This window comes from Temnothorax longispinosus, chromosome 8, assembly GCF_030848805.1.
Source record: "Temnothorax longispinosus isolate EJ_2023e chromosome 8, Tlon_JGU_v1, whole genome shotgun sequence".
NCBI classification, from domain to species: domain Eukaryota; kingdom Metazoa; phylum Arthropoda; class Insecta; order Hymenoptera; family Formicidae; genus Temnothorax; species Temnothorax longispinosus.
This window is the reverse complement of record NC_092365.1, coordinates 5,560,676-5,575,414: the sequence shown is the minus strand read 5'-3', so window position 1 is coordinate 5,575,414 and position 14,739 is coordinate 5,560,676. Positions and strand designations below refer to the sequence as shown.

General features: G+C 36.5%; 1 protein-coding gene across 2 annotated transcripts in view; it reads left to right on the top strand.

Moving 5' to 3' along the window:
• The window catches only part of LOC139817369 (uncharacterized), a 38,393-nt gene extending 25,686 nt beyond the window's left edge, over positions 1–12,707 (top strand). The window contains exons 4-8 of one of the 2 annotated variants that reach the window (XR_011733211.1): positions 4,341–4,577; positions 5,068–5,936; positions 6,483–6,765; positions 7,160–7,499; positions 12,552–12,707. Coding sequence is in view for 1 of the 2 variants with exons in the window: in XM_071785403.1 (XP_071641504.1) it covers positions 4,341–4,577; positions 5,068–5,936; positions 6,483–6,765; positions 7,160–7,350 (1,580 nt within the window). In the remaining variant the exon portion in view is untranslated. Of the gene's footprint in view, positions 1–4,340; positions 4,578–5,067; positions 5,937–6,482; positions 6,766–7,159; positions 10,623–12,551 lie in introns of those variants that run through there. The other variant, XM_071785403.1, reaches the window with a different exon arrangement.
• The last annotated feature ends 2,032 nt before the right edge of the window (positions 12,708–14,739 follow it).

Sequence of the window (14,739 nt, the reverse complement as noted above, 5' to 3'; positions counted from 1 at the left end):
CAGGTTGTGTGCCTGAGTGGACGACACACGTGCTCGCAAGTCCCTGAGCGAAAGAGACCGCTCATATTCTAACGCACACCGAGGAGCTCCCACAATCAGTACACGATCTGTCTGCGGTTTGTACACGGTGAGCCTATTAACAAAAGAATCGTCGCCTTGCCTTTAAATATACGACTTTACTTCTCCCAGATGTATGAAATGAATTTTAAAAGAATAATAACATTTGATATTTTTATAAATATAAATCGATGTGAATTGTTCGATAAAAATTAATCTCGAATTTAAATTTGTTTGAGATTGAATGAGAAATAATATCTTGTGAACTTTAATTAACTGAAATAATATTTTCAATTAATTAAAGTTTTAAATATAACTTGCAACTCTCAGATTTTGCAATCACTTGTAATTGCAAAATCTCTGATGTTTATGTTGTATTAGGAACAATTTTATTTTCCACATATTTTTTTAGATTTATCATTTAATACAGAAAGATATACATTTTAGACAATACGTCGTAAACAATATTAAAACATTGACAATATTAATTGAAGACGTAGTAGAGAAGCTTAATAAAATAAACATTCAGTATTAAAGAATTATAATCACAAAGTACTAAATAATAATAATTCATAATTCAATTTTTCTTATTTTGGAAGTATACAAATTTATGTGTAGCTCAATATTAAAGAATAAAAATTGTTGAAAAAAAATTTGCATAAAAATACTAAAAAATTATCTCATAATTCGATCTTTCTTATTTTGAAGTATACAAATTTATGTGTAGCTCAATATTTTTTTAAAGAATAAAAATTATCAAAATAAAATTTTCAAAAAGAATATAATTTTTAATTTGAATCGGCCAGATCCAAGCCTTTCGTTCGGCGTCACCAAGTATGCACAGGTATCAAGAGAGCCGCGCACGTGTGGTGTGCACGCCGGCACACGCACACGTGTGTTACGCCTAACACACGACAACGTGAACGTGAAGCCCGAGAGTAGGGCCTTTCAGTCCATGCCGAGACTGCGCGCAGTGTAGATCCCGCGATTTCCGAAACGGAGACTCGGCCGTCGCAATTGAAGAAAGTCGGAGTCGCGCGTGATTGCGAGGATCAGTTTCGCGTCGCCGAATGCGGAGGATCGAAGGACGATCGATGACCCTGATCGATCCCGCGGCGCGCTCGATCGGGGATCAACCGGCAATTTTTCCGCCTATAGAGATGCTCGCACACGTCATCGGCTTCTACTTCTACGCCGAATTGATGCGCCTGGAGTTGCAAATGACGATACAGCCGAATGAGTGCAAATTTTCCAAATTTGTTCTGTGAAAAAGAAGTTATTGAGGCTTTGTAAAAAATAGTGTCAAGGAAGAAGAAAGAATGATCATAAAAAATCGTGTGCCGGCGCTGGAAAATAATTCTACATCCGTAAAGATAGTATCTTCCTGAATTTGCATTGATTCCCATAAGATTAATTCTAAATCTGAGAAAATCATCATTCATCCAGAGGATTACTGGATTTCTTAAATGTTTCTTCTAAAGGAAAATTGTTTGGGCGAAACTTCTATGTCGAATTATTGCGACCGGAGTGAATGATACAACTGAACGAATGTAAGCTTTCCAAATTTGTTTTGTGAAAAAGAAGTTACTGAGGCTGTATAAACAGGAAAAAGGAAAAATCGTGAAAAACCGTGCGCTGGAAAATAATTCTACATCCGTAATAATGGTATCTTTCTGAATTTGCATTGAAGATTAATTTTAAATCTGGAAAAATAATCATTCACCCAGAGAAGAACTAGACTTTTAAAGTTTTTCTTATAAAAGAAAATTATTTGGGTCAAACTCACAGAATTTGCTCTCATAAAGGATGTTGCGTCGAGACAGGGGAGATTTAAACTTCCGATGACATTATCTGCGATGGCGGGATTTGATTCCCCACGATCTCTGTGTGATCGATAGTGATTTGCATGAAACTCCGTGGACGCCGGCAAATGTTAATTACGCTCTTCCTATAAAGGAAGCTTTATTAAAGGAACTGTCCTCTTCCGGGATTATACCGCCTTATCGATCCTGCATTAAATTATCCTGAGACAAAGACGTTGGAACAATCACAGTGATAGTGTGAATTAAATGAATGTAGTTATGACGTGCGAAGAGAAACTTTCTAAGGATGTGTAAAAGAAGCGTCAAGAAACGTCAAGAAGTGCGAGACTTTTAATATATCCGTTTTCCTTGAAAAAAAAAAACTAAAAAGTTTTCTTGACGAGTTAATAATTATTCTTTTCTGTTTTGTAAATTTGTCGAGAACTTCACTTTCAACTGCGTCGCTTCTTGAAGTAATTCGGGGTTAAACAAAGTGACAAGGGTCACTCTATGTCCACTCTGTGTAAAGTATTCCAGGAATTCCCGCGAGGCGGGAATAGACCTTCCGCGTAAGACTTCGTTCCGAAAGATATCCACAGTTTCGTCGAAGTTCCTCAAGGCTCTCCTCGATCGGACAAGTTTCGTCACGTTGATATCCAGCGTCATAAAATACCTCGGAGGCGATATAAAAATTTGGTGGTGACGTCAAGAGCCGATGTCACAATCTCTCATCGTACGTTACGAGCTGACGCTAACGAAGCAGCCAATTAGGCATCTCACCGGTGCATGGTTTTACATGTACAAACATATGCAAATATATATATAAGGTGGCCGAAAGAGAGTGTATCGGCGAGCGCAACGTCCGGCGCGGCGTGGCGGCGCGTGTAAAAAAAAGGCCTCGTAAAATCGGGCGCATCCGGGCGATACGAGAAGTGAAAGTGCGTTTTGCACAAGATGACGGTAACCCCGGGATAACGGCGAACGCGACAGCCGCGGCAACAGTGCGTCGCAGCGACGAGCGACAGTCGCACCGCGGCGTCATTGCGACAATTTCTGCTTGAAGAGGCTGATGCGAGGCTAGATTTTAATAGCCACACGTTAATTCGCCAGACTGGAAAGTTCGTCATCGTCTTTAACGATTCATGACATCGTGACACGGTGCGCGTGAGCGCGTGCACGACGCGCGTTATGCTCCGGTTTTCTTCAAGGCCGCTGTCGAGGGTGCGCCGAGGGAACGGAAGAAGGAAGTGGGGTCCGACCCCGCGGAACTGATGTTACTTCGCGGTTGGTCTCGTCGTCTTCCGGCTGCCACGTGGACGGCTGCGGGGAAGACATGGAGACTATATTGAATTGTAATTGCAGATTGGATTACACGGTGGCTTGCACGATGGGAGATGTAATTGAATTGGTTAGAATGCGCGCGACGGAATGAGGAATTGATGCTCGGAGTTGTCCGTAATTGGCGTGACGAGGGTACACCGCGTGACAGAGATGCTTTTAAGCCGCGCTTTCTTCCTCGACAGTTTCCATGAAGATTTCATGCGTTTACGAGTTGACGTGATGGGCATTTAAGTTTTCTCATCTGGAGCGGTAGAAAATGAGCAAGAGCTGCTTATTGTCTATCATTAAATTCTTTATTAAAAAGCCGAAAGGTCTGAATGACCAACCTCCTATTGTGTTTAACGTATTTGGACGACATTTCAGAATTTTTAAATCAATGCAGAGAGTTAATATTAATATTTAAATACTATTTAAATACCGTATGTAATAACATGAAAGAAACGATACCAAAAAAATTTCTTAGTATAATGCATAATTGCGTCTATGTTTAAAAAAAAAAGGAGAAAAAAAATACATTGCTCCGTTTCTCAATCATCGAGCCTAAAAAAAAAAGAAATTCTTCTCATTCTTTACGAATGTGGTCGGTCGTGCAGGAATATCTAAAACACGAAAATTACAAAATAACGGTGAAAAAATCTCGCATTTTTGCAATTATATTGTTGTAATAAAAAAAGAGCTTTTATTAAGTGTTGATGGTTGAAATGCAATTGAGTTATCACTCTGTCGAGTCAATTTACTTTGGAGTAGCAGTAACATGTTCGAACGTTTATGATCACTACATATCAAAATGCACGAGTCATCACACGCTTGTCGTTGTTTTGCTCTCGATAATGTCATATCGTTACCGTTACACTCATCCGTGCCGTGGCGCGCCTTTTCGTCAGTCCCCCGACTCGTTATCTGTGCGTAAATAGAAAGATGTCGTGCACCTCGCTCAGGGAAGAGATAAGTGTTTCCGGTCGTTAAGGCCTGATGGACGGGGAACGGAACGGTGTGTTTTTCTTCCTCGTTTTTCTTTATTTTTTTTTTTTTTTTTTTTTTGAAGAAACGATACTCCCGGCGTTTTCGGTCGAGCGAGACTCAACGGCGCCGAACTCGACGCGACGCATTCTGAACGTTCTTTTTTTGCCTCTTTTTCAGACCTGAATCTGTGGAACAAGAGTATCAGTCAGCGCTGGCGGAAGCTGCGGCGAAGATGCTCCGTGCAGGAGTCGTCGGAGCCGCAGGAGGCGCTGATACAGGGTGGCGGGAATCACGGCGTTATACACGCGGTGAGATCGACGCCGGCCAGCAGAGAAGCCTCGCCGGCCGCAAAGAGCCTTCAAGATGGTAGCTCACCGAAGAAACTGCTGCAAACTAGTTCCCTGAGGCTGCCAGGTGAATTTTAATTGACCCGAAACACCAAATCACCGTCGCGAAATTTAAGCGTAGTCTAGTCTTGACGTACACTGTTGAATATTAAAGGATGAAATTTAAGCCAGTTCCTGAGTTAAATAACATTTTGTTATTTTTAACTACCATGAGTGTCGAAATTTATTATTTTAACACAAAACAGTATTATTTTAACCGCATTGGTTTAGTTAAAGTATTAAATTAACGACATATTAAGTAGGAGCAGTGGTGAGCTATAGAAATAATTAAAAATGACTCAAATTGAGTATAATTTGACACTACGAATTTAACAATGTAATATACCTTATAATGCGTTTATTAAAGTTACTTCTTTACAATTAACTAAAAGAACTATTAAAGTTAGATGTTCAAAATTGAATTTAATGTTAAAAGAATGAATATTTCTTTCGTTTCTGGTTCTCTGCGAGGCCGACTGTATTTTGCACGTGTACTTGATAACAAAGTATGTTTGCAGGTACGACGAAGGGAATTGCCGACATCCAGCACGTGCTCCGCAGTAAGTTCAGCAAGATAAACGCCGGCATCAGGAAGCGAAAGGCGCTGAGCGTGACGGAAGTGTTCCCCCCGCAAAAGGACAATGCCTCGAATTTCTACGTGCCGAGTCCGCTCACCTCGTCTTCCAGTCAGACCTTCGAGGAGAATCGTTACGATTCGAGCGAGCCGGCGTCCCTGCCGCCGTATCCTTTTCACGATAACTTGGAGACCTTGGCGGAGAGCAGCGTCCCGAACTCACCTCACTGCAACGGCAACAGCTTCGCCTACTCCGCCCAAGACGGCTACGAGCAGAAGGACCTCTACGAGAACGTGGTGTTTTCGAGGTCCTCGCCGTCGTCTTGCTGCCCGAGGGTCCGGCCAGTTCTCCAACGCAGCAACTCGGAGAACCGCGAGGCCAGCGTGCACAATCTGCACTCTTACGAGAACGTGCGCTTTCAACGAGGAGCTGGCGCTCCGCGAGACGATCTGGCTACCGGAAGTCCGTACGCGGGTCGACACCTGGCCAGAAGTAACTCCGAGACGAGGGAGCACGCGTACGAGAACGTGCACTTTCAGAACGCGAAGATCAGGAATCAGTCGGAGCCGTCGTTCGAGGAGATACACATACCCAGAGTGACGCCCAGAAAGAGGTCCACCGATTTCAAGCTCGGCGGACAGGTGAATAATTACTCGGGCGAGGTAGCGTTGAATTCCGCCGGTGGTAAGGAGGACGCACCTGCCAGTCTAGGTACGGAGAGAAGTTCCGGCAAGAGGAACCCGAAGAGGCTCAACAGTAGAAGCGTCGCGAATATCCCCAGCTCTTCGGGCGCGAACTTGAAGACTTGGCAAGTGAGTAGATTCCGATAAAGAAAAAAAGAAAAACAATTTTTAGTTTTTACCAAAGTTTCGTAAGTTCAAATTCGAGTCGATAAAGATTTAATAGAGAAATATAAACAACGGTATACAATTAAAATGTTAACAAAAGTTTTGCCGGTTAAAAATAAAATACCTTATAGTGGTTAAAATGGTAAAGACGTAACGAAATGTAAGAAGGTCCAAGTATTTTTCGTAATAAATTCTTTACGGTTTGTTTCTAAAAGACGCTTATTTAGCATCATGATTATTAAATTGATTATCAATTTAATTACGTGAATTATTTGGGCTTTAGCTTGATATTGTATTTCAAGTCCGACATTATTCGGCGCGCAGTTTGCTGAGCTGAAAAAAATGTATACGCAAAAATATTATTAGACACAAAGATCCAACCCGACCGTAGAAAGTATTTCTATTATTGTGTTATAAAAATAAAATATTTTTTGGCGTGGTATTTACTACGGCCTATATAGCACGCGTAAATTTTTCTGCGGCTTGAATGCAATGCGATTTTCCTTTCAGGGTACTCAAGACGCGGACGAGGGTTTGAATACCGATTCGGAGCTTGAGGATATCGACGAGGCCGCTGAAGGGGAGGAGTCACGTTTTTGTACCTTGCCAAGACCTGGTAAGGGGAGCGCATCCTTTACGATACTGACCGCCAGATTTCTTAAGGGTCCCGGTCACAAGGGACTCGGCTTCAGTATCGTCGGCGGTACCGACAGTCCTCGCGGAAATATGGGGATCTATGTAAAAACTGTCTTCCCTAATGGTCAAGCTGCTGACTTAGGCACTGTTAAAGAAGGTAAAGCCGTATCCAATAAGTTAATTCAGTATTTAAACCTTTTTTTGAAATAAGAATCAATTTTCATTTAAGATGAGATTATCTCTTCTAGATAATCTTTCCTCGGCTTCTTTTTCTAGATGTTTTTTTTTCTTTAATAATGTCTAAAATAATTTTTATCCAAGCGATTATTTGCGAAAGCAAATTTCAAAAATTATTTTATAGATTATAGTTATTTTTGACTTTCAAATAAAATGTAAATATAGTTCAAAATTACTTGTTAAGGGATTACGCTTGTGTGATAATCGTTAAAGATTGCTCTGCAATAGTTTTTATTGTATTATAATATTTATTGTTATATCATTATATTTCTAATTAAGATATGTATTTCACAAAATTCGCTGTATCTTCGCAGGGGACGAAATTTTGTCAATAAATTCGAAACCTCTTCACGGTATGACCCACGCCGAGGCGATCGCCGAATTCAAGTCCGTGAAGGCCGGGGATGTTGTTTTACATGTGGGACGTCGCGTGAACAAGAAGAAGAAAGAAACCTTGAGCCTGGCGCCGGTTAATCCTTCCGTTCCGAGGCAACCTGTCACGTGAATTCGTCTAAAGAACGTCGCAACGACGAAGGATTTTTCCGTTTGCTAAAGTTTCATGAATCCGATCTTTCGTCCTGCAAAAAATCCATAATATAGCAATATCAATAATTATTGCTGGCAATAATACGCGAAAGATCGAGACAGACTGTGGTACGATTTACTTTGTTCTCTTAAGAGTTCGTGAGACGAATTGCGTCAAACTTGTATCTCAAACTTTAATTTTGCCTCTAGCTTTTGTATATCTTTTCATTAAAAACGAGATAAAATTGCGAATGCAAAATTTCATACAATTAGAACGATTTAAAACGTCAAATTTTTGTATAAGTGTTTAAAATAATTTATTAATTTAATGATTGAATATATATATATTAAAAAACGGAAATTTATGCTTTCTAGCGACATTTTCCATAACTTTCTTTTTTGTGTTGTTTTAGTCACGAAAATCGGGCCGAAAGTTGCAACTAAATTCGATTATTTCTCCACATAGTTTGATTGTATATTCTACGTTAAATGCAGCAAATGCGTTGAGGAAATGCAGCTGAAAAATGTGAATTTACGTTTGTCTCACGACTTCAGGATTAGATTTAAGGGCGGGATGATAAAGTTATTTGCGCGTATTTGCGACTGCGGTAAGTTTTGACGAAATTATGAAGAGATTCACTGACTCACGTTCATACATATTCGATATAAGGATCTTGAGTCAGGAAAACAAAACGCGCTTACAATCACGATTTCCGTTATATTTTCTCGATATATAGCTAGGGATTGTGAAAAACTGACGATGCTCTTTTGATATATCACAAGAAAGCGAGAAGAAGCAAAGTCTCACTTTCAATTGACATAATCAAACGGTGAAGCGAACACTGTCGAATCAAAACGCGTTTTAACACATTTACTTCCACGATGGTCACTGATGACCAACATTTAGCTTTCCGTTTACGTTTTGTCATGAGCGACAGTCGAATAAATATATTATATTATATTTTGTGTGCAATTTAATAAATTGAGTATTTTATTATTTTTTTAATATAAAATATATAAAAATATATATAAAATAATCCAATTAACGTGAACGGAAAGCCATAGAAAAAATTTCTAGATACAGTACTATTAGGATCAAAATAGGGCCAATCATATTTAATATTGAAAGAAGAATATTTTAATCTTAAATAGAGGAATTCTTTCTAAATCTAGAATAATTCTAAGGAAATTAGAAGGATAGCATCAAGATTATTTTATTCTAGATTTAAGAATTCCTCTATTTAAGATTAAAATATTCTTTTTTCAATACTAAATATGATTGGCTTTATTTCGATCTTAATAGTATTGTATCTAGAAATTTTTTCTGTGGGTGCAGCTAAAATACGCTTTGGCGGTGAATGTGTTAATTGAACGACCGATCTACTCGGTGCCCGCTATATTAAACATTAATATTTATCGATAAACTCATAATCATCGTCTAACGTTATCTATTAGAGACATCGATGTAACGGAGGATCATTGAAGCTTTCGATTAAATCGCATTTTCTCACGTTTACTTATACATGAATATAGAAAATAGACGAATTAAACGTGCTGAGCAAAATTCGGCTATTTATAAAACAGAACTTACCGAATACAACGCAACGAAGTCCTCCAGTTAGCAATTAACAGACGATTTATTTTTATAAAGCGAAAATGTACCGCGCGATTTTTGTACAGTTAATGACGAACAAAGTGACGTTTATTAACGTAGCTTTATGCCGAATCAACGAAGCGAACGGAATCGATCGTGTATCAATTGTACGACAGATATTATCTCTAATGGCCGAGTGATACGTCATAGAAATATAAAAATCTGACTTCGTCCGAGGGAAATGCAAGGATAACTAAAAGTGGCAAAAGAACGGTGAAATCTTTTGTCTAATTTTTTGTCGGATCTCTTATTAAATATAATCTAGGTAGAATAACAGCAATAAACTTACTTTTTTACATCCGATATTGTTAATAATATTAAATATTATCTTATAATTGTATTAATAATAATTTTTATAATATTAATAATTTATTATATGAATTTATACTAATATTTGAGGAACATTTTGCCATTTTTATCTATCCTGAAATTTTCTTTATGCAGACCCGTGCAATTAGGCACACGATAGGAAACCCAAAGCCCGAACTTTATCGCAAAGTCGTTATTTTTTAACCGTAGACTAACGAAGATCGTCCAAAGATAAAGCCCAAAAAATATTTTTACTACAAAGACGAGAACACGCATAGAGAAAGCGCATATCTATATATTATACATATACATATAGTATATATATATTATATTTTGATCGAGCGAGAGAACGCATTTACTTTAAGAAGAAGCAACGTTATTATAGTATCTAGTCGATTTGTAATATTTTCGTTTTTGAGAGCCCATTCTATAGTCACAACGACGAGAGAAAAAGGAGAGAAGAAATTTTTTATATATGAATGCATATATATACATATATATACACGGTGATAAACACACGATTATATATTTCTTATATCCATTTTCCAAGGTGTAACGAATCGTATAATCGATCGGTAGATTAAATGATTAGGACTTAGGATCGCCTCGCTAATTCGACAAAGGTAATGTATGCTCCGCACAATAAAACATTTTTAATTAAATTTTATAAAGCATTAATTTCGCGAACGTCTCCCCACTTCTTCCATTTATTAAGTTTTATATAATAAATAAATAATACGAGAGAAACTAAATAATAATACTTTCTTCTTGGCGAACGAAATGTATAAATAATCTCTATTATTAATCTCTCACATGCGTGAAAATTATGAAGGGATATAATCAACTAGAGATTCACATTACGGCTAAGAGGAAGGAATAGATACAAAAGGCAAGTGACTTGAGTTTTCAAGCTAAATGTATCGGCGCGGCGCTTATTGTCTGTCGTCCGTTAAAAATTTCTAGTTTCGAGCAATAATGAATGTCGGCGAGAATGCGTTGAAAGGGAAAAAAGCGGGGGTTATTTGATGGATTCCTAGCGAGGTAGCACAATTTCTATTTCTAGAATACCTTCAACAACCTTCCAAATATATTATCCGGATAACTTTGACGATTTTTTGAAGATTTCGGACGATGCGAAATCTAGCTAACTCTCGCCTCGGAATATTTCTTTATCACAACTTTATTTTTTCACGATCTTTCAAGCATCTGGAAAGATGCGTAATAAAAAAACATATCCGCAATTGCTTGATTATAATGTAATATAAATTATTAAAATATTAGTTAAAATATTTTATTTGTTAAATTATTATATTTATTAATTGTATTTGTTAAAATAATTTATTCATGTGGCATTTTGCATATAAGATATAAAACGATAGTAAATTGAAACTGCTCGAAATGCATTTGTTCTTTCTGAAACGGCAAAATACATTTTCAAAATTTTTTTAAAAATAATTTTTTATAAATTAATAAGTACTAGTATAAGTATTAATAAATAACATTTATATATACATCGATTTCGGGTACTATTTTACAAAAGGAGATTTTTTGAATATCCTTGAATGAGTAGCAGGATACTGCTAGTAGGTTAGAAAACTGTAAACAATATAAATAAACATTTTGCCGTATAAATATTGAAAAAATGTTGAAAAAATGATGAAAAAATATTGAAAAATGTTGAATAAACACGTTTATTTCATGCGCTAAGAATATTATAGGCTACGTACTTAATATTTTGCAAAATTGCATTCTGAATAATTTAGACTATACTTGTAGCATACAGAGTACTATTGAAATGCAAAGAAAGTAATAGTTAATTAATTCTAACAAGAAAACGGAATTATTAGATGATTTTATTTTGACGCTTTCAAGAAGTTTAGATAAGACAATTAGATTATAAACACGAGGTCTTGATCACTGTTTGTTATTATTCTTTGTCCTTTATTTTGCTTGATGTACACCGGCGATTCCAAGTTTCTATGTTAGTCTGACAGAGGATCACACATAAAGGCAGCTCTCGGTTGAACGTTGGAATCATCTTTCTTCTTTTATTCGTCTTGACAACTTATGTAACTTTTAAGGTCGATTCAGACACAGCCGTGCCGTATCCGTATCGTGTACGGAACAAAAACATCAGACAAGGATACGTATTGTCTCCATCCTTGTTTAATGTTGTCTCCATCCTTGTTTAATGTTAACGATACGGATACGGTACGGGTACGGCACGGCTGTGTCTGAATCGACCCTTAATCATAAATTATTTTCATTTTACTATCGCATTGGCAAATTATGACTTTGATTTTACCGTTTATACAGTGGGCACTAAGTAGAGGTTTATTTTTGCCGTCACCGATTACAATTCTTCGGAAATTAATGTTAAATTTGGGAACTTTATTTTTCACGTTTTCTAATGACGAAAATTGTCACAACATTCTATTGACTCTTGACTGAATTTCATTGTCACTTACATATATTATGCTGTATTAATTATTAATTATTATGCTTACGCAATTCAGTTAAGTCCGACGATTAATCATAGCTGTTTTATCTAACTTTTACGTATTGACGTATTGCGTTCGATTATTACTCCATTTTATGTATATTATCAAATTATTATAAAATAACTAGTAAATATCAAATTATTTTATTATTGTTCATCATCTTCTCAATTTTATTTATTTTGTGACATATAAGTTATTTTGCTTTCTGAAAAAACTAAGTAAGTCGAAACATAAACTATTTGTATTTATATTTTAGATTATTATAATAAAATCGTTTTTGTTGGTTTAAACTAGGTATGTAGCATCCTTTGCTTTGCTTGAAATTTAACGGTTTGATTTTCACTTTAGCTTTGCTTTTATCGATCGTAAAGTTTTTTTTTACTGTATATTCAACATGTCATCTATGTAAATAATAAATAGAGACCGGATCGCGGTGCCGTTTTCCCTATTCCAAGCGCGTGCTAGCAGTCGTGAGAAGGAGTACCCTCTACACCGCGCCGCGCCGGTCTAGCGGTGTAGCGTAGCAAATATATATATTCATTTATTTATGTAATTATTCTCACGGCGCTTGATGGCCGCTAGCACACCCTTGAAGTAAGAGGAATGGCACCGCAATCCGGTCTCTAATAATAAATAATCTATGGAGGAGAATATCGAAAATTCATATTTTGACAGAAGTATCGAAAATTTATATTTTGCTTGCAATTTAATTTTCAGTACTATTATCACCTTGAACACAATTTTGAGGATATAAGGAGAAATTAACAATAGTTTTAAATATTTTGAATTTATACACATGAAAAGAAAATTAAATATATATACATATGCAAATTGTATGTATATTGCAACTGTGAACTCAGCAATACAGCATTTTGCCTACGTAAAAAAGGTTCGTATAAACATAACATAAACCATATATACAGTCTATCTATATAGTCTATAATGTAACTAATTTTTTTAAATTTTTTCTTGCAGCGTCGTCTCTTGATAAGTTGACAGTACCTCATTGCCATTTGTTGAACAAATACTATGGATAATAAAATGGAACAAAGAGCCAATGTAAAATTTTGTTTGAAACTAGACAAAACAAGTCTCGAAACGTACAACATGCTAAAGAAAGCGTACGGTAAGGATTGTTTGGATTATAATGTTCGCAATTGGTAAGTATAATCAATTTAAACAAGGTGGAGAGGATATCGCAGGTGATCGCCGAATGAGAACAATAAATACCACTAAAAAAGTACTTGAAATCTTTCAATCGGATCCCTATGCGTCTACAAGTGTCATCGCGGAGCTCGCTGGCATAACTGAACAAACTGTACGCAAAATTCTAAAAGACTTGCAAACGAAAGGCAAACAGAGGGTTTGTGAACGCTTCGTACCGAACACGCTGACGGAGGATCAAAAAGACGCCAGAGTAGAGCATTGCAAAGACATGCTAAGAGCGGCCAATAGAGATTCGAATTTCATGAAAAATATCGTAACTTGTGGCAAAATATGGATTTTTCAATATGAGCCACTCCCAGAGCAGCAGACCGCTTCCACGTCAGAATGTCAAAGCAAAAAAAAGACAAAGCCAAAAAGAATGTGCTTGCAGAAGAGCAAGACATTGCTCATCGTTTTCTTTGATTCGAGAGGAATGGTTTACAAGGAATTTATACCGGAAGGTCAAACAATGGACGCTGTTTATTATTTAGGTATTCTGGATCGTTTGTGGGACAGTATCTCTCGAGATCGGCCTCAATACGAACAGTCAGGTTCTTGGTGTCTTTTGCACGATAATACACTGATACACAAATCCAAAAAAGTACGCGATTTTTTGGTTAAAAAAGGCATCACAGGACTCGAATACCCTCCGCATTCGCCTGATTTGACTCCATGTGACTTTTGGTTGTTCCCAACACTAAAAACGACGATAGAAGAAATGCGTTACAATAATATTAAGTACATGGAAAATGCTTTGACCGCGACTTTAGAAAAGATTGCAAAAGAGGAGTACAAGAACTGTTTCGAAATTTTTTTTTAAAAAATACTTAGAGAGTTGTATTAAGTTGGAAGGAGCACATATATTGTATAGATATTGGATATAAATGGAAAAATAATTAATGCTTTATAATTTTTGCAGTACCAGTAGCACTACAGCCTGGACAATAACTGTACCATTCGTGTAGACGTAATCTTGAAATGTATAACACAACGGAATTTATGACAATCGGAATTGCTAATTACAATCTGCTGTCAAATTATATCGGCAGGCTCTATCAGCAAAACACAAGTTTAACGCGGACATCAGATGATAAAAGATCTGTTGTAATATATAGTGAGCAAATCTGCTGCCAATCTGTCGTCATATACTGTAGATAGAATGCTTATTGACAATAATTTTACTTTTTATTAATTAAACAACATACGATTAAGTATAGTATTTAACTATGCCGCCTTTACATCATGATTAAATTAAATACATACATTTTGCCATGACTACATTAAGTACATTCTGTCTAAACTTGACTTCACGTTTTGCTAATTATAATTAAGTTAAACGATACTTTTAATAATTTTTCCATTAATTTATAATGAACCTTACACAATAAACAAGCATTAAGCATGCCTGATGACGCGTTTTAAAACAACCTTTCGTTTATCATATTTTTAAAGAATTATTTACAAAAATAAGAAAAAGTTCCTTTCTCTTATGAGAAAAATGTCTCGGATATAGATTTTATACCAATTCTCTCAACAGATATCAAAGAAAAAAAATATTTATGCCTATATTAATAATGTCTATGCAGATATTTTAAAACAAAGAGTTTCTCTCAAGTTCCGATAATGTTTCCTTCCAAAAATGTGAAAGGATAAATCTATGGGTTAAATCCTTAAGAGTATCTGAAAAAGAGGACACAGG